The sequence below is a fragment of the Procambarus clarkii genome, chromosome 90, assembly GCF_040958095.1.
Source record: "Procambarus clarkii isolate CNS0578487 chromosome 90, FALCON_Pclarkii_2.0, whole genome shotgun sequence".
In the NCBI taxonomy this organism is placed as follows: Eukaryota; Metazoa; Arthropoda; class Malacostraca; order Decapoda; family Cambaridae; genus Procambarus; species Procambarus clarkii.
Genome location: NC_091239.1, coordinates 13,263,033 through 13,288,656, shown reverse-complemented (window position 1 = coordinate 13,288,656; position 25,624 = coordinate 13,263,033). Strand labels below are relative to the sequence as shown.

General features: G+C 38.8%; 1 protein-coding gene across 1 annotated transcript; it reads right to left on the bottom strand.

The window, feature by feature from the left end:
- Nucleotides 1–1,802: 1,802 nt before the first annotated feature.
- LOC138359266 (uncharacterized) lies at nucleotides 1,803–21,268 on the bottom strand. The gene is made up of 14 exons (XM_069318356.1): nucleotides 21,145–21,268; nucleotides 16,696–16,818; nucleotides 14,361–14,553; nucleotides 12,871–13,000; nucleotides 12,223–12,444; nucleotides 11,612–11,734; nucleotides 9,847–9,929; nucleotides 8,630–8,785; nucleotides 6,997–7,329; nucleotides 5,496–5,688; nucleotides 4,564–4,633; nucleotides 3,452–3,601; nucleotides 2,797–2,939; nucleotides 1,803–2,146 (listed from the first exon to the last, which is right to left on the bottom strand). Exons 2-14 carry the CDS (start codon nucleotides 16,760–16,762, stop codon nucleotides 1,826–1,828), a joined length of 2,184 nt encoding a protein of 727 aa, XP_069174457.1. The 5' UTR covers nucleotides 16,763–16,818; nucleotides 21,145–21,268; the 3' UTR covers nucleotides 1,803–1,825.
- Nucleotides 21,269–25,624: the final 4,356 nt, after the last annotated feature.

Genomic DNA, 25,624 nt, shown 5'->3' with positions numbered 1-25,624 from the left:
TATGGGCCCTTGGACCCATTACGTTAAGACATAGTGCTGTATTGGGCCACACACTTTTTGCCATATACATCAACGACAGAGATGATTGAATTGAAATTATATATATATATATATATATATATATATATATATATATATATATATATATATATATATATATATATATATATATATATACATATATATATATATACATATATATATATATATATATATATATATATATATATATATATATATATATATATATATATATATATATACATATGTATATATATATATATATATATACATATGTATATATATATATATATATGAGAGAAAATAATAGGTGGTGATATATTTATATATTATGTGAACTACTTACACAAAAAGAAGTTAGTGGTGAAGATCTTCTTGTCCTCTTCTTGTATTACGTTGTTTGGTAGGATACCATGTGTCACCCTTGCTGGTCCTTTCTTGTAATAGATAACGATTGATTCATACCCACAGCCACGCAGATATGTTAGCTGAAAAGCAAATAATATTTAAACAATAACACTATCTGGGAAAATGCAACAAAATAAATGTTTGAAGCATTGAGAGTTAAAACTGAATTAAATCAGTTTCATGAGTAAGATTACTAGACAATTGGGGTATCATCCATTTTTCACAGAAAATTGGTAATTCTTTCAAAATCTAAAATGCTCATACAACCATGTAATACTTTCAAACAACATAAGAATATTTATGATTGCTGGAGTAAATAATTGGTTTATACATCATACGCATGAATAATTATATCCTTTAATAAATTATTAATTTATAATACTAAATTTTAGCAATAGAGTAGACACTAGCTAGTATATTGCATCCGCTGTTCATGAATTGCCTAGTACAGTTACTTAAATTAATATTGTTATCTTAGTTCCCAGTATCATGCCTTCAAGACCTTCGTCTGTCGTCTACATGCTCACTCGAGTATTTGTCATGCACTGAACACTGCTCGATATATGCTTAAATAATGGTAATCACTCCATGTTTTGTGCCTTACCTTTCTGCCATTTTTGCTATATAGCTGTACTGACTTAGTGCATTCTCCTAATAATTACCTTACCTTCATGCTGTTTTTGAAAGCTTAAATATGTCCACTTAACACCAGTAAGAACCAATCTGGCATTTCTGGTATAAAGGAAAATACGGGTAAACTGGACTAGCAGGCAACAGCCCACATCAGATGTGTATCTGTGGTATTTAATAATATCAGCAGGCTGGCCGACCCCTCACAGTGTTCAAGAGAGAACTGGATAAGCACCTCCAAAGGATACCTGATCAAACCAGGCTGTGACTCGTACGTCAGGCTGCGAGCAGCCGCGTCCAACAGCCTGGTTGATCAGTCCAGCAACCAGGAGGCCTGGTCGACGACCGGGCCGCGGGGACGCTAAGCCCACGGAAGCACCTCAAGGTAACCTCAAGGTAGGCTGTAGACTTTTCTGGAGGCCTGCATAAGGTACCAGGAAGCAGTCAAAAATGAAATAACCTTATCTCCAATATGATAGCCAATTGCCAGGAGGTAATTGTTAACACTAGAACTTTAGATTCCATTGTACACACACTGACATTTGGTACAATGACTGTATGATGAGGTGGGGAAGAGATCCCAAAGGTTCCACTATATATTCTTCCCCCTTAAGTTCCTTAACAAATGTAACACCTTTATACGAATCCAAAGTACAAGGCAGGTCCAGGAACATAACCAAGTGCACTAGCCAATGCCTACTGCATATTAAAATTACACTTTACAAAAACAAATAATATTAAGACCCTTTTTCAGTTTTCACAGATGTTATTTTTTCTTTGGTGATGATTTCTGCCCCTTTGTCCGCTCACTTTCTAATTTCCTTCTGGCAGGTTTAACCACATGAGCTGATTCAGAGATGCCGTCAGTGGGCTCTGTTTTAGGCTCTGTTTTGGGTTCAGCTTTGGTAGGAGACTTGTAATTTGTAAGTTTTACATGAGTAAACACAACTTCTTCATCATCTAGTTCTGTGAGAATACCCTTAAGATAGTCGCGAAATTTGCGGAGAGCTGAATAGAACGGGACTTTGTCTAAAGCTCTTGGTAACTGAGCACATCTAGCTGATGAAGACGGCATGACCCATATATGCTGTAAAGAGATAGAAGTGATCTTAAAACACAGAATACACATACTCTTTGATATACTTTGATAAACATTAAACATTGTACTGAAGCTGTACAATGAGACTGAACCCGCATTCCTGAACTCCTCGGCCACATGCCCGAGGACACGGACATGGGTACGATCCCATTATGCAGCTTCAATAATTCTCAAAGATTCATCCCATTTTCGTAATTTCATTGTGCTGCATACACATGAACTGGTTTAACATTACAGTAAATCACTCACACTCTCATTATCTGGTCATTTGCATCTGCAAATTATATGAGAACTTTTTCTTCACCTCAAACACTATTTGCCATAACACTAGGCAAATCAAAATCAAATTGTAGTTAGTGCAATTTGCAGGAAATTGCAGTTAGTGATTGGAACACAAGAGGAAATTGCAGATAGTGATTGGAACACAAGAAAAAATTTCAGATAGTGATTGAAACACAAGGAGGAAATTTCAGATAATGACTGGAGCACAAGAGGAAATTTCAGATAGGGACCGAAGCAGTGATAAGGTTAGCCAAAACTGTAAGATAAACTTTGTGAATTCCCATCTTTACAAAGTGCAATTGACAACTATACTATAATATTATAATAAAGGAAAAAACAAAAACCATATAACTCACAGTATTAGTTCCTTCAACCTTTTCCGGTTGCTTTCCAAAGCAGAACTGCTTCTTACCAGAATATATTTCGTATATACCTTTCCCATTAAACACGGCTATAAGAGGCTTATATTTCTTTAACTTGGCTCGCAAAATCTTGCCACCTGCAAACAAAAACAAAAATTACAGGATTAATGTTCATTTGATACATTTCCTACAGAGCAGAATACATGGTAAATTTATTCTACTTTGACATCTAAACATTGTTATTATCATAATCAGAAACATTAGTAGGTAACAACCTATACAACAAACATTTACTTTTTAAGAAAAATAGTTTAATTAAATGTGAATTTCATAATTCTAAACAACAGTCAACATGTTCGTTAAATAAAAAAAATTGAGTCAGGTACTGCTTTAAGCCATATGCTATTCCCTTTCAAAACAACTTTTCTTCAACAAACTTGTCATACTCCCACCAAAACTATGACATTGCTACAGTGTTCGAACAGCTTGTAAACACCTTTTAACAAGTAGTAACAAGTATCTAGCAAGTTGTAACAACTTTCTAACACGTCATAAAAACTGATTTCTGATTATACTATTCCTTCCCGATTCATCTTACTAATGTCTTTTTCCACAAATTTAGAACTAAACAAAAATATAAGCAGCAAACCTTCTTTGATCTCTTGGCGTGAAAGATCCGCAGAGCCTTTTGTTGTGCGAGCGACCATGTTTGTAAAACCAATACCATATTCCAGTAACCGAAAGTCATCATATGCGTTGAAGGGTTCTGGGATGAGTCCTGATAAATACATGCACTTCCCTGAAAAAATAATAATAATAAATGTGAGGTAAAGAAGTTACAGTTGATGGTAAGCAAGTCACACAAATTATTTACACATACTGTAACTATATACTTTAAAAAATCTGGCATTTATGAAGAATATGGATTCAAATTAGCTTTATGGAAAATACAGACTAAAAAAAATTTCCTCAACAATAATTATAAAAGATTTTCTTAAATCATGCACATAAACCATGATAATGAGTTGATGGGAACAGAAACATTAAAACAGCGTCGCATAATGTATGTCACAATAACTCGGCTGAAAATTTAGACAACCTGCAAATCTGAATATAAAGAACGTGACAATGTTTCAGCCCATCTTAGACCAAGTTATGTAAAAGAATGAGCAGTAAAGAAAGTCATTTTATGAGGTAAGAAAGTTACTTCAACCTTTTTGCCTTTCACCTCATATTTTTACCTTATATAATGACTTTGCCACTCTTTCTTTATACCACTTAATAACGGTCCAGGATGGACCAAAACATCATCGGCAGACAATGAGTCACATTAATGTGGCTGAAGATACGATGACTAAACCACACACCAAAAGATGAAGAGACCATGTTTTGGTCCGTCCTGGACCATTATCACAATAGGCTTGATAATGGTCCAGGATGGACCAAAACGTCGTCATCTCTTCATCTGGTGTGTGGTTTGGACATCAAAACATCATCACTTACTTTATTTTCAGCTTTGTGGGTTACGCGTCTAAACGCTTTACTGTTAAATGGTGTGACACAAATAGGTACAATTTTGCTTCAGATATATTTTGAGACTCGTAGGGCATTTTTCAGTGACCAAACATCATCAGGAGCAGTTCAACATTAACAATTTTGCATGAACACATTTACATAAAAACTTATTTTTTCATATTAGGTATTATTTATCATTATTATATCATGTATTACATATTTTACTTAAAAGTTGATGGTACTCACAGAAATGGTTGCCAGGTCCAGCATAATGATGTCCCTTGTGAGCCGCGAAAAGCCCTGGATTTATGCCAATCTAGGAACACAGTCGACACTTCAATGTACAGTGTGGTATTGTAACTACTTTGGCAAATTATACATCAATTATCATCAATAATAATAATTATAAATTATAAATAGTACTAGGAACATGGAGTTCAGAACAGATCTAATCTATAAGTAAATACCACAAACACTCTACAATCATCTTTAATTATTTTCACATTTGTTGTTGTTCCTGAACAACAAAATTTCAGAAAAGTTATCATTTGAATTATCATCACTTTGTTTGCAATACAGCCACATATAACACTACAGCCCATCTTCCAACAACAATAGTAGTGTACTTATAACAACAATTTGACCAAACATAGAACAGTTGTCAAACAACAAACAGTTGGGCCCAAAAAATGTTTATGTTTTGCACTACTGAATTACCCCACATAATATGCTAAATGGAACAAAAGCTAAAGAACCTAACCTGTCCAAGGCCTACTATTTATTATCTTAGGCCTAATTTAAGCTCAACATGGCACATTGTTGTACTAAAGTTCATGAAGGATTTCTGTTTTTTTGCCCACTACAAAACTAATAGTTCATAATCATTGTTATCTGCAACAGTCCGTTGCTGTACGGACTGGTTGATGCTGTCAACCCTTCAGATGGGCTGACGGCCCTGACGCCCATGCAACCGGCCCAGCCTGTCGACGCCTTTACCACCTTGACACCTATGCAGGTTGCCCCAGTCCACCAAAACCACCATAATGGCTATCACTAATACTTGCTATATATGCTGTCATTTCCCGAGGATGGGTTGAATACCAGATTAACTATACTGTACGGTATATCATAGAACTGGGGAATATATAATTTAAAAGTAAAGTGTTATGACAACTTACAATGAGTATGTCCATATTGGGTCCCAAATGGTCAGGTAAGGTCTTTTTGGCTACTTCCTCCTCAGGTAAGCCATCAAAACGCTCCACCTTCTTTCTCTGCTTTTGAGGAGACGGAAGAGGTAAACCATCGGGTCCTATTTCAGGTGCAGACCTCTTGTTTTTTTCACCCGGTGATTTTTTACTTGATTTTAATCTGCAAAAATTGATAAGTTGCCATTTCTAAAAAATATGATTTATTATTTCCATATGCATATAACTTCTTTACAGTATTGTATTATGTATTCATTTGATATTTCAGATTCACATTTTCTGCATTTATATCAGTTCTGTATACAGTATTGTGGGATTAAAACAAATTCTCAAAATTAAAATTGCTGTGAAATCACTCGAGTAACAAATGCTAAATATTAGCTTAGCATTGGTAGCTAAGGGTCTTAATTTAGGGATTTAGGGGTCTTAAATGGGGATTTAAGACCCCACAAAAGGGTCTTAAATCACGTCTTTCCAGTGGTGCACAGTATACAGGAGACCGGCGTCATTGTTACCTGGTTGATGGGGTTCTGGGAGCTCTTCTACTCCCCAAGCCCGCCCCGAGACCAGGCTTGACTTATGTGAGTCAAGAGTGTTGTGGGATGTGGTACATTTCATGATCAAGTTTGCTCCACATAGCCAAACAGCCATGTATTTTAACAATATGGAAGTCTGGCCTCTCCATATGTTCCACACCGTAAATTTCCTGGGTTTTGGGGGCCATTCAGTGATGTGAAAACTTTTTTACAATCATTTCATGTTTTCTAAGTTATTTCTTGGGTTATAACTATAAATTTGGTATCAAAAAGTTTACAAATGAGTTCTCTAACCCCTACAGTGATATAGCACCTTAAGGCATTTGACAGGTAGTGCAAAATATTTTTGAATTTAGCAATATTTTTATGTTTTCTTAATGTTTTTTCATTCTTTGTGATTTGAAATGAAAAATCTTGAGTTAACAATATGACATTTTTATTTTTTTTTTTAAATTTTAGTTAATTTTAGTAAATAATTAACCCTGGCCCAAGGAAGTTGTTACATAAAACAGGTGCATAGTGCAGGTTTCTTTTTTAATTGGTTGTAAGTAAACCAGAAGTATTAATTTGCCTAAATAGCATCTAATGAGTATGAGTCATAAGCAGCCAGGTATAGGATACAGGTTACCTTGTGTTGGTTCAAAGGATCAACATCCCTGCGGCCCAGTCTGTGACCAGTTGGTGGTCTGGTCAACCAGACTGTTGGATACAGCTGCTCACAGCCTGATGTATGAATCATAGTCTGGTTGATTGGGTGCACTAACCATCCACACACAGAAAAAGCTATTCAATATATTTTTTTAGTGACTATGAAATGGGTAATCCCACCAATCAACTACTGTCTGCAGACAAACTGAAACCCCCTTGAGAATAACTCTAAACTATTTCAGCCAAAGCGATGAAATAAAGTACAAATAACAAAATGATTAACTCACTCGTCGCCCTCACGCTTGATTCTCGGCTTTCGTTTTTTCTTGACTTTGGAAACGTCTGCATTTTCCTGCAGTGGCGAGCCTCTGTCAATACCATCCATAGAGTGGCCCTCAACCTTCCAGCCTCCAGCCCCATTCATAAGACCATGACCTTGACCAAACATTGCAATATTTAGTTGATTACCAACATCGCCATGACCAAAGTACGGACTAGTATGCATCCGAAGATCAACTTGCTCGTGTTGAGGATAATACTCTTGTTTAACGCAGATATTTTGAAACAGTTTTGCTTCCTGACTCACCCCATCTTGCCAGTCACACTTCTCTTGCTTTACGCTGTTAAATGAGAAACGAGAATGAGACACACACACACATTTGGGTTATGAAATATGACAAAACATAAATTGAAAACTCTATTATGAAAACTGTATACTAGTAGAGTAAATTTGGATTGACCCCTGGGTAAGTGAATCTATATTTACAATCAGGATATAGTGTATGGATAATCCAGTCAAAACTTCATGGTTTATTAACTGGAATAAACCATGTCTCTTGACATGATCTCACATGCATTAATCCTTAAATGGCACAGATAAAGTCACACATGAATAAGGATACTTACCTGGTAACAAATGAAGGTACACAAAATGTCATTGGGGGGTTTCGAGCACAGGAGGTACTTACATTTAAGGGTTAAAATAACCTCTAGATTGTTAACCAAACCACACACTAGAAGATGAAAAGACGCTGACGTTTCAGTTCGTCCTGGACCATTATCAGGTTGATTGTGATGAGACGAGGGAGGCACGGGTATAAGTAAGCCAAGAGAGGTAAGGAGGAGGAGACCTTAGAGGAAGGTAAGAGCAAGGCAAAAGGTATGGAAGGGATAGGTAAAATAAATGGTGTAAGGGGTAATAATAGGAGTAAGAATGGGAACGTAAGAAGAGAAAAAACGATAGGTAGGCTTATGTTAGGTCACGTTTGTTAGAAAGTTTAAAACATTTGAGTACTGTATGTACTGGGAAAGGGAAGAGTCAACAGCAACAAAGCAGGACTAAGGTTCATGTTGGGTAGGGAGATAACCTCTAGGTTACCCGACCACTGTGGGATGGTGTTTCCACAAGGATTTAAATATGAACACAAGCATAAAGTGGACAGTGATATAATCTAAACTGTTGAAAATAATGACTTAATCCACACATAAAAAGACAGGACAGTGATGACATTTTGGGCCATCCTGAATCCTAATCACACAATGATGTTTCAGGCCATCCTGGATGAAAATCACGTCCATAGAATGTGATAAGGTGATAAGGGTCCAGGGTGAACCTAAACACTATCACTTTCATTTCATATGCATGAGTTGGGTTATCAATTTTCAGCCATATTATTGTAGCTCCCTCTCTGCATAGTGAGACTTTCGTCTTCCATTACCTCAACAAATAAAAACTATCTTCTACTTACAAGGATACCCAGTGGGCACAATATCTATGAATAACCCAAATTCAATGTCAAATCAACATTAATTCAACACGGAATAAATGTTTTCAACCTTAATTTAGTGTCAAACTAAGGGCATTCTTGAATATTATGCCCACTGAGTACATGTTAAAAATGGAGAAATTACAAAACTTACCCAAGTAATGCTATTTCTGAATCGTGGAAGCCATTATGGTGGTTTTGGTGGACTGGGGCAACCTGCATAGGTGTCAAGGTGGTAAAGGCGTCGACAGGCTGGGCCGGTTGCATGGGCGTCAGGGCCGTCAGCCCATCTGAAGGGTTGACAGCATCCCTGAGGGAAATTGGTTTAAACTTTAAACCATTGAACCTTTTTTATTTCAACATTGGTATAAGAAATCTTTACCCACCTGTGATTGAGAAAACCCGAGAGAATAATTCTGTATTCAACAGATACAATATCTCGTGTTATCCTACACAACACAATATTTTGTGTTATCCTACACAATACAATGATGAAGTGTTAAATTATATTTTTCAATATATTTTTGGTCTAACACCAAAGACAATCTTGAAAATTCATGTTTTTAATCAAGACTTATTAAATGAATAGCTTCTAGTGGCTACAATTACATACCCACCCATCTTGAAATAGGAATAAAACCAAATAGCACTAAAGTACAAATACTGTATTTATATGGGCACATTAACCTACACCTGATTGCCTCTGTTCACCTAGCAGTAAAGAGATATCTGTGAGTTAAACAACTGTTGTGGCTTGCATCCTGAGAAGCGTCAGTACTAGGTACCTGGGAGCTAGGCAACTGTTCTGGGTTGCATTTTTGGGAAGGTCGGTTCTTGGTACAGAGGAATGCATACGAGATGCTGCCACATAAGCTCTCCGGGATGAAGGCTCACTTAAAGTTGACATCTGCCATTAACAAACATCACACTCCTGCACTGTTCTGCAGGTGAAAGACCTTGGACCCAACAAGAGGTATGTTGGAGTCAACATGAGTGACCGTCAAGGCAAAAAAAAAGAAAAAAAGACCACTCCTGAAAGCTGCAAACATCAGATTCACATATTGAGGTGAGACTTGCCAAGGGGTGCGACCAATGGGTCTTAGAAACATGAACTGTGTATACAGTATACAATCAAATATATATCTAATATGCTGACTACTACATTTGAAAAATTAGTGTGAAGATCTGAGAGCTTGTCTGTCAGATCTGAGAGAAAGAGCTTGATCTGAGATTGTCTCCAATCTTTTGTCAAATGATTAAAGACAATCTGAAAGTGCTCAGATTTTCACACTCATTATTCAAATGTAGTAGTTGGCATTTAAAGAGATCAATAAAGATGCTTACTTTAATGCAAAATAATTGATAACTTACATATTGAAGTATGACTGACCACTGTCATTTTGTAGGACGGTGTAAGTTGAGCTAGTTTCCGGTTGCATCCACCATCGCACCGTCTGAGAAGTTGATTTATAGTAAGTACAGAATAACAGAGTGGAATTCTAATCAAGAAACGACTAAAGAGTAATCTTTACTACCATCGTAACAGGCATTTCATATCCTTAATTATGCTTAAAATGGTTTTATTGAATAGGTGTGAAGAATGCTGTTACAATGTGGTACAGAATGTATATATATAAAGATTTCCTTAACCCTTAGGGATTTCCTTAGGGAGCCGGCCGGCCGAGCGGACAGCACACTGGACTTGCGATCCTGTGGTCCCGGGTTCGATCCCGGGTGCCAGCGAGAAACGATGGGCAGAGTTTCTTTCACCCTATGCCCCTGTTACCTAGCAGTAAATAGGTACCTGGGTGTTAGTCAGCTGTCACGGGCTGCTTCCTGGGGGTGGAGGCCTCGTCGAGGACCGGGCCGCGGGGACACTAAAAACAAAGCCCCGAAATCAACTCAAGATAACCTCAAGATATAACCCTGAAAGTGTGGTCATCACCACGTGTTGCTCATCTTGCCAATAGTCTTCATAAATGTTCAAATACCATTGCTGCCCACATGGTCCCAATCCCTTAGTGGTGTCTCTGAGGAGTCACGAGTATGTCAAGAAACAATTTGGAGTTGGATTTCAGTTCCTGACCCCAGATTCATGAAAGCACTTACGCAAGTACTTACGAACGTGTACATCTTTCCTCAATCTTTGACCGCTTTGGTTACATTTATTAAACAGTTTACAAGCATGAAAACATCCCATTCAACTGTTGTTATTGTTATAAACAGCTTCCTGGTGCTTCGGAGCTCATTAACTGTTTAATAATTGGAAACAAAGCCGCCAAAGATTCAGAAAAGATGTACAGGTTCGTAAGTGCTTGTGTGAATCTGGCCCCTGGTCTCTAATAATACGATCGTAGCATTTACCTGGGGCCCACATAAAGATCTTTTCTGTACCGTACAAATTTATTCTGGCATTCTTTTTACTTTTGCACATATACTCCTTACTTGTGATTATATATCACATGGAAAAAATAATTTAATCTTGTCTCCAATCATAATGTAATGCTGATGAACGTCAGACATGTTGACCACTACCCAGATCAAAATAACAGGTACACCTGCTGTTACCAGTTGACGTCTAGAGTGTCATCTTGCAGGCTCTCCGCTCAGCAAGAGCAGAGAAAATGCAAAAAAAATGTCAATTATTTTATTTGTGCCTTTTTTTATACTAACTTTGCACTCTGCTTAACCAATAGAACAACTGGACTATATGTAATATAACATTAACAAATATTTTGTGCATTCCTATAATGTATACATTTATATAATGGGATTGAACCTGTATCCCTAAACTCCTCAGGCACATGCACTACCGAATGAACCATGATGGTCTGAAAGTATCTCTACTTCTGGTTGAAATACTTATGAGGCCATTATGGTCCAGTTGGTAGTGGGTGTTCCTGAGGAGTACATGAATGCAGGGAGGCCTGGTCGACGACTGGGCCGCGGGGACGCTAAGCCCCGGAAGCACCTCAAGGTAACCTCAATGTTGATCTCTTCATGCAGATTCAATATTATCTCACATATATGTCACATTTTTGTGATTTTTTTGTGCATACTTGAGGTTATCTTGAGATGATTTGGATACTGTATACTTATTTATTTGATGAACGACAAGGAAAGATCAGGTACACACTTGTTGATCAAGCACGTTTTCCTTTTCCTCTCTGGTAAGTCCATTTGCATTCTGAGGTGCTGTATCTCTGTTCTCGGTGTAATCAGACGTATATTCATCATATGTATCTGACGTGTGAGCCATCTACAAGAGAAAAAATGTATAATAAAATATGTACATTCAGCTGAAAAAAAAATCAGAACATAAGAACAATGAATTATTAGAATGAGAATACAATACTGTATATAAAAACACTGCAGCCAATAGGAAGTAATATACAGACATATATTACTTGCATATCACACTGTTTACACGCATATCAAGGCAAAATGCCTTGCTGTGATCTCTTCATGGCAAACACTGATCCAATATTGGGTTAACATTACTCAACATCATTTAAGAGTGTGTGTTCATTTTATCGACTCATTGACATATTACTTTAGCGCTCAACAACACGATTGCTCAATGTCTGCTGGTACTAAATCCTACCCTTGCACACTGCAGACTACAAGGCATGGCATATGGCAGACAAAGGGATTTGGCAATTATAGTACAGTATTTGTTTTTAATCGACTGATATTCAGTTAAATTTAGCGTAGGAGACATGCTGCTATAATATAAGCAAAACCCACCTCAAATTGCTCCAAATGTTCCTCATTTTCCAGTGATGCGCCAAATTCTTGTTCATAAACATTACTGTCCTCCTCATCTTCACTGCAATGTGGAGAAGGTTTGACTTCGGGTACTTGCGTCATGTCCACCCACTCATCGTCTTTCATTACCTCGAGGCCTAGTGCTCCACGCTCACTCTCAGGCACTTCTTCTGATACTGGAGCTTTCTCAGGCATCTTTGCCTGCAAAATTATAGCAATTAAACATGTATCTAAAAATATGTATCTTATTAAATAAAACTTCAACAGCCCCTTGATATGCATGGTAATGGAGAAGACAGATTCGATGAGAACTTACTATATGCAACACTTGATTGCACATTAATGGAGAACACAAACTCAGTGATAAAATCCAAGAATCTTATTGAAGATTCTGTGATTTTATTAAATCCACGTCCCTAAACTCATCAAGCAAGCACATGCACTATCAACTGGACAATGACAGTGCGGTGCCAGAGTTTAGAGGTGCGAGTTCGATTCCGTTTTATGGCTTTAATTTCTATTCTTATCAGAGGAACATGGAGAGCACATGCTGAAAAAAAAATATTTTAGAGGATATCCAAGATTAGTTGGTCCAATCCCTGGCACTGACACATCACTAAAACTTACTTTGAGTTTTGGGGGCAGATGATTTACAAGATGGTGATACAAGTCTTCTCCTACGGGACAACGACCAAGAATATATGCAATCCAACAAGCTTTGCACCTGTTTTTGGAGTTATCTCCAAGCACATAACAACTGAAAATAAGAAAATGTTCACAGCACATTAAAAGGTTTTTATATACAGTAAAAGAATGAGTCAGTTGGGGTGATAAAGTGAACAGATGGAGGCAAAATAAGTCCATTAAGCAAGTAAATCTATAATTACAAGATATAATATCAAATTAAAAAAATAGAACTAGATATTCCTAATTCCTGCATAATGACGTCATTGGGCAGCAGAAGTGTTAATACGCAATGAAAATCACAACAGTGTGATGAAAAATGAATAAATATTGAGGCTATATGAGGGTATCGAACCCACGACTCTGATTACATAAGGCACACTTACTACGTACTACGATGGGCTTAAGCGGATCTCAACCAGATAGACTACTTGACTTATACGATGTTTGGAAGGCACTGTCTGGTACCACAAGCCAAGGTATATGAGATACCTTGCCCACACTCAAGTGTCGATAGTGATTTCGTAAAACTTGACTTGTGGTACTGGATGGTGCCTTTCAAACTTCATACAAGTAGTACAGTACTTTTGATTGAGATGCGCTTAAGCCCGTCATAGTCCAGTCGGTAGTTCATGTGCCTTATGTTATCTTGAGGTTATCTTGAGATGATTTTGGGGCTTTTTTAGTGTCCCCGCAGCCCGGTCCTCGACCAGGCCTCCACCCCCAGGAAGCAGCCCGTGACAGCTGACCAACACCCAGGTACCTATTTTACTGCTAGGTAACAGGGGCATAGGGTGAAAGAAACTCTGCCCATTGTTTCTCGCTGGCGCCTGGGATCGAACCCGAGACCACAGGATCACAAGTCCAGCGTGCTGTCCGCTCGGCCGACCGGCTTGTGATCAGGTTCATACCTCATACAGCTTCAAGATTTATTCATGATGTTAATATGTTATGAGAAAAAGACTTCCATATGACCAAGAAGAATAAGCTTGAAGGATAGACTATAGAAAAGCTGGATAGTTATGATGAATGAGATAATAATGGAAAGAAATAGTTCATAAGTGCTTGAAGATGAGCTGCCAACTGAGGGTAATGTCGTTTGGGAGACGTCAGAACAAGTGGAGGCATGGACATCATTTATTAAAGTAACAGGGTAAGCACAGTGACTCTGGTGAAGGGGGAAAATTCTTACATCCTGGTTTAATGCTTAGAATAACTGGCAATCTCTACAAATTAACCACTTTGGCAGTCCCAAGAGTGACTATAACAAGTTTCACAATCTATCCCAAGAAGTGTTATATAAGCACTTTCTAACCTACTAACCTGAAATTAGTGCACAAATTGCCAAACACTAAACACACCCTACTTTCAACTTAATGTAATACAGTCCATAATCAAAGCATTCAAAATACAAATATTCTGGCAATGCACACCTGCAGTCTTCTTTACAACGTAATATAAATGGCTGCCTTTTGAACTTCTGATAGCAATGTCGGCACGCCTCACACGCTACCACAGTTCCACCCATACGCGTTACTCCTCTGTGGATTGAATAGTACCGAGTTTCCTTGCAAATTCCACAATTAACTCTTACTCTTTTTGAGGCGGCTTTTCCTTCTTCTGTACCTGCAAGTAAAATTATTTTGTGAAAATGTAAATACTGTATCTCCAAACCTCTGGACTTAAAAAAAAATACAACTTTGAGTAAATGTGAAAAGCAGTTTCTGAACACAAACCAATCAGTGCGTCCCCTTCTCAAGGAAAGATTCGCCGTGTCCTCGACATGAGGATCATTTAAGTCTGCAGAGCGACACTACCTGCATTTAGCCCTCATGCCTCCAGCTGTTTCCTGCCCTTGCCTTGTCTTTGTTTAGTATCTATTGGGTTTAGTTTGGCAACACCTGATATATGCATTGTTATTTTATGTTATTTATGGCCCTGCCGTGTTTTCAGCTCCCCGTATTGCTCTCTCTCTCTCTCTCATCTTGTCCTATCGGTGGCTGAATTAGAATAAATTTGGGTATGCCTTGAATATGTATTCACCTTGTTGTGTTTACGGGGGTTGAGCTTTGCTCTTTCGGCCCACCTCTCAACTGTCAATCAACTGTTTTACTAACTACTTTTTTTTTCCCACACCACACACACACACACACCAGGAAGCAGCCCATGACAGCTGACTAACTCCCAGGTACCTATTTACTGCTAGGTAACAGGGGCATTCAGGGTGAAAGAAACTTTGCCCATTTGTTTCTGCCTCGTGTGGGAATCGAACCCACGCCACAGAATTACGAGTCCTGCGCGCTATCCACCAGGCTACGAGGCCCCCCGTAGCATGTGTTGGAGCAAGAGGGTTTTCCTTGATCCTAACACATTTCCCAGTTATATCAGTGACCTCTGGATTGAGCCTGCTTGCCTTCGATTGCTTTCTGCCTCAGCCTTTTCTTGCAGTTCACTGAACTGAGTTACATTTGGATTCGAGTGGCCAATCATTGGTGCCCTAGTTTTTTCTTGGCCTCTGTGATGTATCTATCGAAAAATACTGAGGCCATATAATGAGAGACCAGGGAGGCGAGTTTGATCCCATCATATGCCTTCAAAATTTCCCTGAAATTTTTGAAATTTCAGGGAAATTGAGGGAGGGAGATTGTCTTGAAATTTTTTGTCACTGTATCTGTTAGGCTTACTGAAATATCACAATGATTTGCTTGCCTCTTAAGAATACCTGTGATCAATTCTGGGGATATTATTCCAAAACATAAGCAAGATGCTGTTTTATATTTTACTCTTATTTTCTTGGCACCAAAGCCTTCGAAGCCTGCATGGTTGAAGTCCTCCGGAGATGAGATAACCTGTGAATCGAGGGTTGTTCCAGCCATCTTCAAGGTCTACTGTTTGATAATGTCTCATGCGTGTGTGAAACTTCATACAATCAAATTGTATTTTTTTTATGACAAGTTATACTGAATAGTTAATTACCAGTAAGAAATGTTTGTGATATTTGTTCAGCTGTTACTATTTAGTTTTATTTGCAAGTTGACAGTTATAAGGCAGCTAAAATGGGGAAGGTCTGTTGTTGGCCTAATGGGATTAGATAAATATAACAAGTTTCTTGTCTTCAATAATGGGTAACTAAATTAAGAAATTTATGACATATATATAAATCCCATTATTGGGGACAGGAAACCTATACAGAACAGTACTAATGCAGGCATTGAGTCACAATAACGTGGGTGAAGTAAGTTAACCAGACCACACACTAGAAGGTGAATGGACGACGACGACGTTTCGGTCCGTCCTGGACCATTCTCAAGTCGATGAAACGTCGTCGTCCTTTCACCTTCTAGTGTGTGGTCTGGTCAACAGTACAGTACTTAGGTTTGTCGAGCTCTTCCCCATGCAAACTGCTGACCTCCCACAGGATGCATACCACAACAGTCGCTTAAATCCTGGGTACCTGTTTTACTGCTCAGTGAAGAGACATCCAGGGAATGTATATGTTTATCTCTCAGAATGTTCGGTAATACGTTTATTGTTTGTGATGTGTGTCTATGTATGTATTAACACGATGTACTGAACGGGGTGAGAATAGCTTGAGCTACCTCATCCCTTTGTGTGTATTTTACCTCAATAAACTTATTTCAAGAGACATCTGGTGAAAAAAAACATGCCCAACCATTTCTGCCTTTTGGGCATTGAACCCTGGTCCTTCAGTTGTAAACCAAGGATGTAAACCATTGTGCTAAAGTAAAGCAACAAAAATTGACTTACCTATAACACTGAGATATGAAGGCATAAGCACAGCTGGTATCCGCAAATTTGCCTCCGAAGGTTCCATATTTTTCCTTTTGCACCAACTCCTGGTCAGCCAATGTAGGTAGAGTAATTCCCAACCTAGAAGATAACTAGAGTTGAGGTTATGATACTCTTGAGAATCAGTTTTTTGGGGCCTCTATTTTCTAAAGTCAACAACAGAAGCACTCAATACAAAATCCTAAAAGATATCTGGTAGTATATATTTTTAGGCAACTTAGATAAGAAGCAATTGCTATCTGATATCACATAAAGCAATGAGCATATAATCATCTTCAATGAATGTACAATCATTTCCCACCTTTATGTTGTACTTGCTTGATTTTTTTTTTTTTTTTTTTTTTTTTTTTTGAGATATATACAAGAGTTGTTACATTCTTGTACAGCCACTAGTACGCGTAGCGTTTCGGGCAAGTCCTTAATCCTATGGTCCCTGGAATACGATCCCCGCCGCGAAGAATCGTTTTTTCATCCAAGTACACATTTTACTGTTGCGTTAAACAGAGGCTACAGTTAAGGATTTGCGGCCAGTAAATCCTCCCCGGCCAGGATACGAACCCATGACATAGCGCTCGCGGAACGCCAGGCGAGTGTCTTACCACTACACCACGGAGACTGCATGTTGAGTAAGTTGTGTTCAACACCAGTAAGCTAAGGTAACCTGGTGTTCAATGACACCACAAATAAAGTAAAACAACATAGATGTTTGTTAAAGATCTTATAGAAAAAATTATGATTGATTCCACTGGTCAGGATAATCAAAGTTGAACTGTATATCCTCATCACTGAGCCCCACAGAAGAGGAGTTCTTGAAAGCTTTCCTATGCATAGCCAAGACCGGAGACAAACACCATTCTGTCAGACAAAGAAACAGGGCAAACATCAGAACTAGAGGCCACCACAGAACTGAACCCCTGAAAGACCCGAACAGGAAAATGCCAAAGTAAATGAAACCAAAGGCCCAGTGGCCCTCGATCCAATGAAGAACTGACCAATGCAGAATGTGGTTGTGTGCCTACAGCCAAAGTGGTTAAGCAACTCAGGTGCAGTTCAGTCAGCCAACTACCTTGTGATAGTTCCAGGAATCGATGTCCCTGTGGCTCGGTCTCTGACCAGGCCTCCAAGCAGACATTCAAGATCTCAACAAGTCAGTCTAACAGAGACAGAAAGTAAGCTGGTGAGCATTCAAAAGAAGGAGAAAGAGGCTGACATGGTATCTTGATTCACACCCAAATATCAACAGAACTGTATGGATGAAAGCTAGGACAAGAGACGATTCTCCAGAAAACCAAACATATGCATATCACCCAAACTATAAACAGAAAACTGATGACTGGGAGATCAAAACCAACCAACCTACCAATCAATACAGGCCAGGACTTGGAATCCAAGAGTGAGGGCTTCCAAAGAACTACTTGTGGAACTTGGCAAACATTCTTGGGAGTTGCCAGGTTAAACCTAAAGGGAAGAGCCAGAAAGTGATACACTGTATGCATCACCCAAGACATCAGCTCATTCCTTAATTTTGAATGGATGAGAACATGTCAGCAGGTGTCCTTGAGGTTCAGGAAAATGATCCAAGACTGGCCTGCAACCTCCTGGCAAACCAAGGACCTGGTGGTCATTCAGAATCTTGGGTAAGGGAAGGGGAAAATTGGCTCACATGAGATCGAGAATAATCTTGAGATTGGGTGTGTCTGGCACGGCCACCAGAAAAAGGTACAAGACCCCCACCAAGACTGTAGCACGGCTATGCTACATATAGAACTTATAACTATATCAATGACTATTACACTCCTGGCTAAGATCACATGGATGTGGAGAGAATAGCTGGGCAGGATGCAGGGACACTTGAGGAGCTGCTAGGGAACTGAGCCCAAATTGAGGCCTTTGAAAACCAGAGAGCTTAAGCAACCCTAATCTATGCCTGCTAAAAGGCGCCCAGATATTCCCCGCTATGCTGTCAAAGAAGAGTGCCGATAGAAACTGATACAACGGTCCTAACAATATCTCTCAACAGATGTTTGCTCCATTCGATCAAACAACATGGAAAGTGGAGTAATCCTTACCCATTAAGTTACAAGATTGGAATGGCACGTATGCAAAATTCAAAATGATTCACATTCTTCTCAGAGAACAGGAATGGCCACCACCAATGAGAAGAGACGAAGCAAATTCCTGGAAATTGCCCAACATGGAACACCCACAGGCAATGTACATTGCAAGGTAGTCATACACCACATCCAACTAAAATAGGGAGAACAAACAACTTAGATGAAGATGCTGCTGGCAGATAGAGAAACATCAAGGTTGGCAAGGAATCCATGCCCAGGATGGAAAACTAAGACCACAGTTGAAGAGTAAACAGCTTCGATGCAAGCACAAGTTTACAAACATTGGCAAGCATTTTTTCAGTGTCAGAGTAGTTAATAAATGGAATGCACTAGGAAGTGATGTGGTGGAGGCTGACTCCATACACAGTTTCAAATGTAGATATGATAGAGCCCAGTAGGCTCAGGAACCTGTACACCAGTTGATTGACAGTTGAGAGGCGGGACCAAAGAGCCAAAGCTCAACCCCCGCAAGCACAATTAGGTGAGTACAGATTGGGCCTTGAAATCCAGATTAGATGCATAGTCCCTATCTTGCAGCAGAAATAACAAATCCCACCTAGTCTAAGCAGAAGGTAGGCAGGAAGGAGGAGAGTTAGAGAGAAGGAATGAGATAATTAGAATGAGAGAACAAAAACCCAGTGGAGCACGAGTATGTCTGCCCCTGTCACATGGAGCAACAGAAAGCAATGTGGGGGAGAACCTGAGGAGATATCTAGCTCAAACTGGGAAGGGGGATACCTGACATACAACACCCGAGCCCTTTCCAGCCTGGATGCTAAAACTCAAGAAGAGCACAAGAAAACTGGGCATCTCCCTCCTAATGAAATTGACACATCTGACTTACTGATCCAGTGCTTGGACCTTAAAAGGTATCATTGTAAAGACACCTTATACCTAATGGTGCTTGTGTATTAACTTTCAAGGCTGCCAGAGCTCTTAAAATGTTCTCAGGGACTGCAGGCCCATACACCATAAACTGCACACAACACTTCGAGTAAACAAGGCTATATTTTCCCTTCAGTATTTTCAATCAAAATAACATACAACACTGATTCTCAACATATCTTTATTTATATGATGCAATTACTTAAAGATTCACAAATGAAAATAAAATGTAGACTCGGGGTAGGGCAAACTGACCCGTGGCAAGGCAAAACAGCCAATGAATACAGACTTCAGGGATAAACAGCTCTCAATGAAACAAGATTAACATAGTGTAAATTTCACAGCAATGTTATTGTTCAAAAATTCAAGGTCAAATTCAAATTTGTATTAAAAAAAATGTGTATAGAAAGAACATAAGAGTAATGTACAATTGCGGAGACAAGAGTTACACAAACTAATGAAGCCACTATTATGCAAAGTGTTTCAGGCAAAACATTGTACTGTTCATACAAGTTGGATATTGTTCAATCACTGAACATTGTATTGTTCATATAAGACCACATCTTTTAAAAAAATAAAAGCCAGACTGATAATCAAACTGAATTATAGTTTATCTGTCCGCTTTTAGGGATTATTCCATCATGCTTTGAAACCACTTGGGCTGGACGGTACAATAACAATCTCACTTCTTTCAGGACGGCGTTCGATCCCCGACTGTCCAAGTAATTTGGCACCATTCCTTCCCCCCCCCCATTCTACCCCCTTCTAAGTATTATATAGTCATAGTGACTTAGTGCTCTCTCTATTCTGTTCTGTTCTATTGTTTAAAACAACAGTATGATCATCATATCATTTTGATCATCAAAGCACATGGGGGAGGGGGGAACCTTCGATAAGCCGCCGGGTTCTCATCCTCGTCGAGGTCACTAGTGATAGCGGCTCTCCGGTAAACTTTGGTAGAACAACATTATTGTCCCTTCAGGAAGGTATTTCAGAATGTAGTTTGATCACTTAAAACAGCAAGCCTTCATCCTGTTCCATCTCCGGTGTTAAAAGGGGATATTGAGGCCAGTCTAAACAACACATAGATTTTTCTTACCTAGCCCCTAGGGGAAATTAGATCAATACATTACAACTAATCAGATAATTTAGTTCAATAACATATTTATGACTGAACCCGAGGCATTTCCCATTCCATCGAGTCGAATTTCTCAGAGAACGTTGTAAACAGGCGTAAAAAAGTGTGTAAATTGTTTACGAGTGAGAACCAGTCATGTAAATATTAAGTAAGCTTTGACACCACATTTTCATCCCCTTAATACGACCCCCATGAAAAAAAAGCACCAATAAGCTGCCTTTTTCACAATATACGCCAACCCTGCGGCCTCCCGCTGCTCCAGAAACTCACCAGCTCTATGATCTGTTAGAGAAAAGTACAAAAAGGCTGAAAAAAAAATGGCTAAATCATTGAAAATCGAAGAATATATAAGAGTGCTGGCGGCCACAACAGCTTGTAAACAAACATCCTCAGCGTTCACAATGGAAAATAAACTTCAAAAATCCATCATTCCGGCCAATTTGCTCCAATAAAAATGTATATTTAGCTGAAGAATATTATTCAAATGAATTCTCGCTTGGAATATATGTAGTTTGGGCTGAAATTGGGTTTAAAGGCCGGGAAGATATCGAGGCTTGGTTTAACGCGGGAAGTTTAAACGCCCAAGGAAGGCATTTTCATTTGAATGGATAACAAGGTTAATTTAGCAACAAGGTATGGCTACTCTGGTTTATATAGTGGTTTGTAGTGTAGAGTATGTCGCGGGCTAGCTAGGTTGACCAAATATACCATATATGGCAGGATATATGGTTATATATCAGTGTGGAGGGGTAGGGGGGGACTTGAGTATGACAGGCATGGTCGATTGGTCCGTACCTCCCTTGTCCATTGACCGTCTATAATGTATTATACACTCAATTATACAGCTGTAGTGCCGCTGCTGCGCGAGCCTCCGCCCCCTCCCGTTTAAAGAACATGCACAGGTTATATTTATATATTGTATATATAATAAATATGGTATATATATCATGATACCAGAGGTGAGAGTGAGAGAGCATCGACCCCCTAAGACTACTTCCTGTACATTTCCGCCTCCCTCCCACCTTTTAATATATGCCTCCCCCTATACATATATATATATATATATACATATATATATATATATATATATATATATATATATATATATATATATATATATATATATATATATATATATATATATATATATATATATATATATTATTATTAAATATGACCGAAAAAGTAAAATTAATAATTCTAACACGAATTTTCTCAATCTTTCGTACATTACGCTTCACTGTTGGAGGTAAATCAAAAATCACTTCTCCAAAATTCATTTTTATTTCTAGTCTGACGCGACACGGGCGCGTTTCGTAAAACTTATTACATTTTCAAAGACTTCACAAATACACAACTGATTAGAACTTGCGTTTCCCTGATTTTATATCTACATTTGAGTGAGGTGGGAAGGGTGATGTGGCATTACATTTGAGTGAGGTGGGAAGGATGATGTGGCATTAACACAAGACAGAACACTAGGGGATATTAATAGGCTCCGCTCCGCTCCTCAAGACTCCGCTCCAATATAGAAGCATCAAGAAATATGGACCAATAGGCTTTCTACAAACACTTCTATTCAATACCCATTGTTTCTGTTCTGTCTTGTGTTGATACTTTTAATACCCTATTAATATCCCCTAGTGTTCTGTCTTGTGTTAATGCCACATCACCCTTCCCACCTCACTCAAATGTAATGCCACATCACCCTTCCCACCTCGCTCAAATGTAGATATAAAATCAGGGAAACGCAAGTTCTAATCAGTTGTGTATTTGTGAAGTCTTTGAAAATGTAATAAGTTTTACGAAACGCGCCCGTGTCGCGTCAGACTAGAAATAAAAATGAATTTTGGAGAAGTGATTTTTGATTTACCTCCAACAGTGAAGCGTAATGTACGAAAGATTGAGAAAATTCGTGTTAGAATTATTAATCTTACTTTATCGGTCATATTTAATAATATATGTCTACAGGAAAGACTGCTACCAAAATATACTAATATATATATATACATATATATATATATATATATATATATATATATATATATATATATATATATATATACACTCTTTCGTATTCAGAGTTAAATGTCAAGTTTTTCCCTGAGTGCTCTGTGTTCCCTTCTCTGAGGCTGTGGGTCCCTATAATTACACCAGTGGTGGTACCCCCCTATATATATATATATATCAATTACTAAAGCAAACTTATACACTAAGGGATTACAAAAAATAAATACAAATGTTCCTTATTATAAAATATTGAATATCTTATAAATATGCAGGGGGACCCATAGCCTCGGAGAAGAAAATAAAGAGTATCCAAAGAAGACCTTGTGGATTCTCACTGAACACTTTAATATTTTCTCCTACCATTCCTATTTTTTTATATATATAATATGACTTTTATATCAATTTTATTACATTATGTTACAGTTTATAGAACACACACATATAGCAATCAATGTGGGAAGAACTTATACAGTTCTTCGGAGGTTGGGTGCGTGCCCAAGATACAGCACGCATTTCCTCTCTGGATCGCGACACTCAGGCGCTGGAACAAGAAACTGGCCGCTCTTGAGTCTCTAGTTTACCCAATGAGTTCCTCACCCACCTCCTTTAGGAACTTAAGTGCACATTTACCCCCAGGCGCCCAGAGTCTCAGAGCCTATCGGCACGAACCTGTAACAACGTTCTAGGTCTCTGTACTTGTTGGTTTTCTGGGTCTCTCTGAAGGTGGCCGCCCCGCCTCCCTCAGCTGTGCTGTAAGGTAGATAGGTATCAGCCAATGTAGATGCACAGGTGTAGTCCCATACGACCTGTTTACCTTCCCTCCATGGCTGCAAGGTGACTCCATCTGGGCGTTTTTGGCTGTTGTCAGGTCTGCACAACTGGGGTTCTCTTTGTGCTGGACACCCAGCTGTAGCCAGACTTCTCTTGATGATGTCATTGACTTGAAAAATTGATTTGATTTGATTCGAAAAATATGATTTTTTTTATTTTCGTGTGTATAAATCGGCAATATATTAAGTATCCTATAATAGCAAGGAACGAATTCTATCTCCTGGGCGCCGCCTTTGAATCAAAATAAATAATTTTAGTGATTCGACTCTCCCGATCGAAACCACTAGAGATATCTATGATTTACCAGATTTACCAAGTTAGAAACCAGGTAAATCTGGTAAATCAGAGATGTCGGACCTCAGGTAAATTCTTGTAAACAGTACTCCAGCCCAAACACAGAGTTGGAAGGTATACATGCTATCCCTGAGGATATACAATGAAGCTGAGCGTGGGAGATAACACGTGTCGTTATCCCAGTACACTGTACGATAACAGGAAACATTGTAGCAACATTGTTCCCTAAAAGTTAAGATATACAAAGACAAAAGATATACACAGATTTCCAGTGTTAGACTTGTAGCTTCACACATACAGAATTATCTACACAATAAATCGTCACTAACACACTGAAACATACTGTAGTATGTATGGATTCTGTAATTCCAAGTCAGCTCTTCAAGCCCTTGAAACCCAACATGCAAAATAGGTATTAAGAATGCTGTAACACCCATATTTATCGCCATGATTGGTGGACAGAGTTTCAGAATCTCATTTGTATTGATTCCATCTCATATAAGGTGTTGAGAAGCGTAATTATACGGGTAAGGATGCTAAAAATGCCTGTGACAAAGTTGAAATTGAACAGGATCTAGGAATTCCAATATGGCGTCAAAATCACACTGTTTCAGGGAATTAGAAAACGAGGATATCACAGACTCTGAAAGGGTGTTATGAAGGGTTATGATATGTTTAGAAACGATAACTACGCTTAGTGTTAAAGACTTAACAATCACCAGAGAGTGTGACATTCTAATTGCCAGAATTAGGCTGCAAAATTGCCTAATATTGAGTGTGTGACATTCTAATTGCCAAATTAGGCTGTGTTGATTCATCACCTGCGGCAGGTGGCTGCAGGTGATGAATCCCTCAGTACTGAACTCATCAGATTGTAAGCTTGCCGAACCTTGAAATTGAAATTGAAATAAGCTTGCTTGCCGAACAAGACAAGGGGCCAGATTCACGAAGGTACTTACGCAAGCATTTACGAACCTGTACATCTATTCTCAATCTTTGGCGGCTTTGTTTACAATTATTAAACAGTTAATGAGCTCCGAAGCACCAGGAGGCTGTTTATAACAATAATAACAGTTGATTGGCAAGTTTTCATGTTCGTAAACTGTTTAATAAATGTAACCAAAGCCGTCAAAGATTGAGGAAAGATGTACACGTTCGTAAGTACTTGCGTAACTGCTTCCTGAATCTGGCCCAAGGACTCAGGGGGGGGGGGGGTAGAAATAGCCTAAGCTACTCTATTCCTTTGAGATGTATTTTTTTCTTGTCTCAATAAACTTGAACAAGGACTCACTCCAACAATTTGTGATTGACTTGTTAGCGATGGTTTCAGGCCAAATAGCATGAAGGGAAGGGAATTACCAGGGGGGAAAGCGCCAAGCCATTACGACTATATAGCACTGGGAAGGGGTCAGGATAAGGATTTGGGGTGGGACGGAGGGAAAGGAATGGTGCCCCAACCACTTGTATGGACGGTCGGGGGATTGAACGCCGACCTGCATGAAGCGAGACCGTCGCTCTACCGTCCAGCCCAAGTGGTTGGGCTCCAAATAGTATGACATTCTTTGAGTTCAGTTACTACTTAATACACTCAAGAATATTGGACGATATTCTTGTG

What these genes read in the sequence shown, in the direction of transcription:
- LOC138359266 (XM_069318356.1), bottom strand. Translation starts at nt 16,762, where the DNA reads ATGGAACCTTCGGAGGCAAATTTGCGGATACCAGCTGTGCTTATGCCT. An exon ending in CGTTGTAAAGAAGACTGCAG is followed by an intron (nt 13,001 to 14,360) that starts GTGTGCATTGCC and finishes TCTTATTTTCAG; the next exon opens with TTGTTATGTGCTTGGAGATA. An exon ending in TGGACCTGGCAACCATTTCT is followed by an intron (nt 3,602 to 4,563) that starts GTGAGTACCATC and finishes TTATTTTTTCAG; the next exon opens with GGAAGTGCATGTATTTATCA.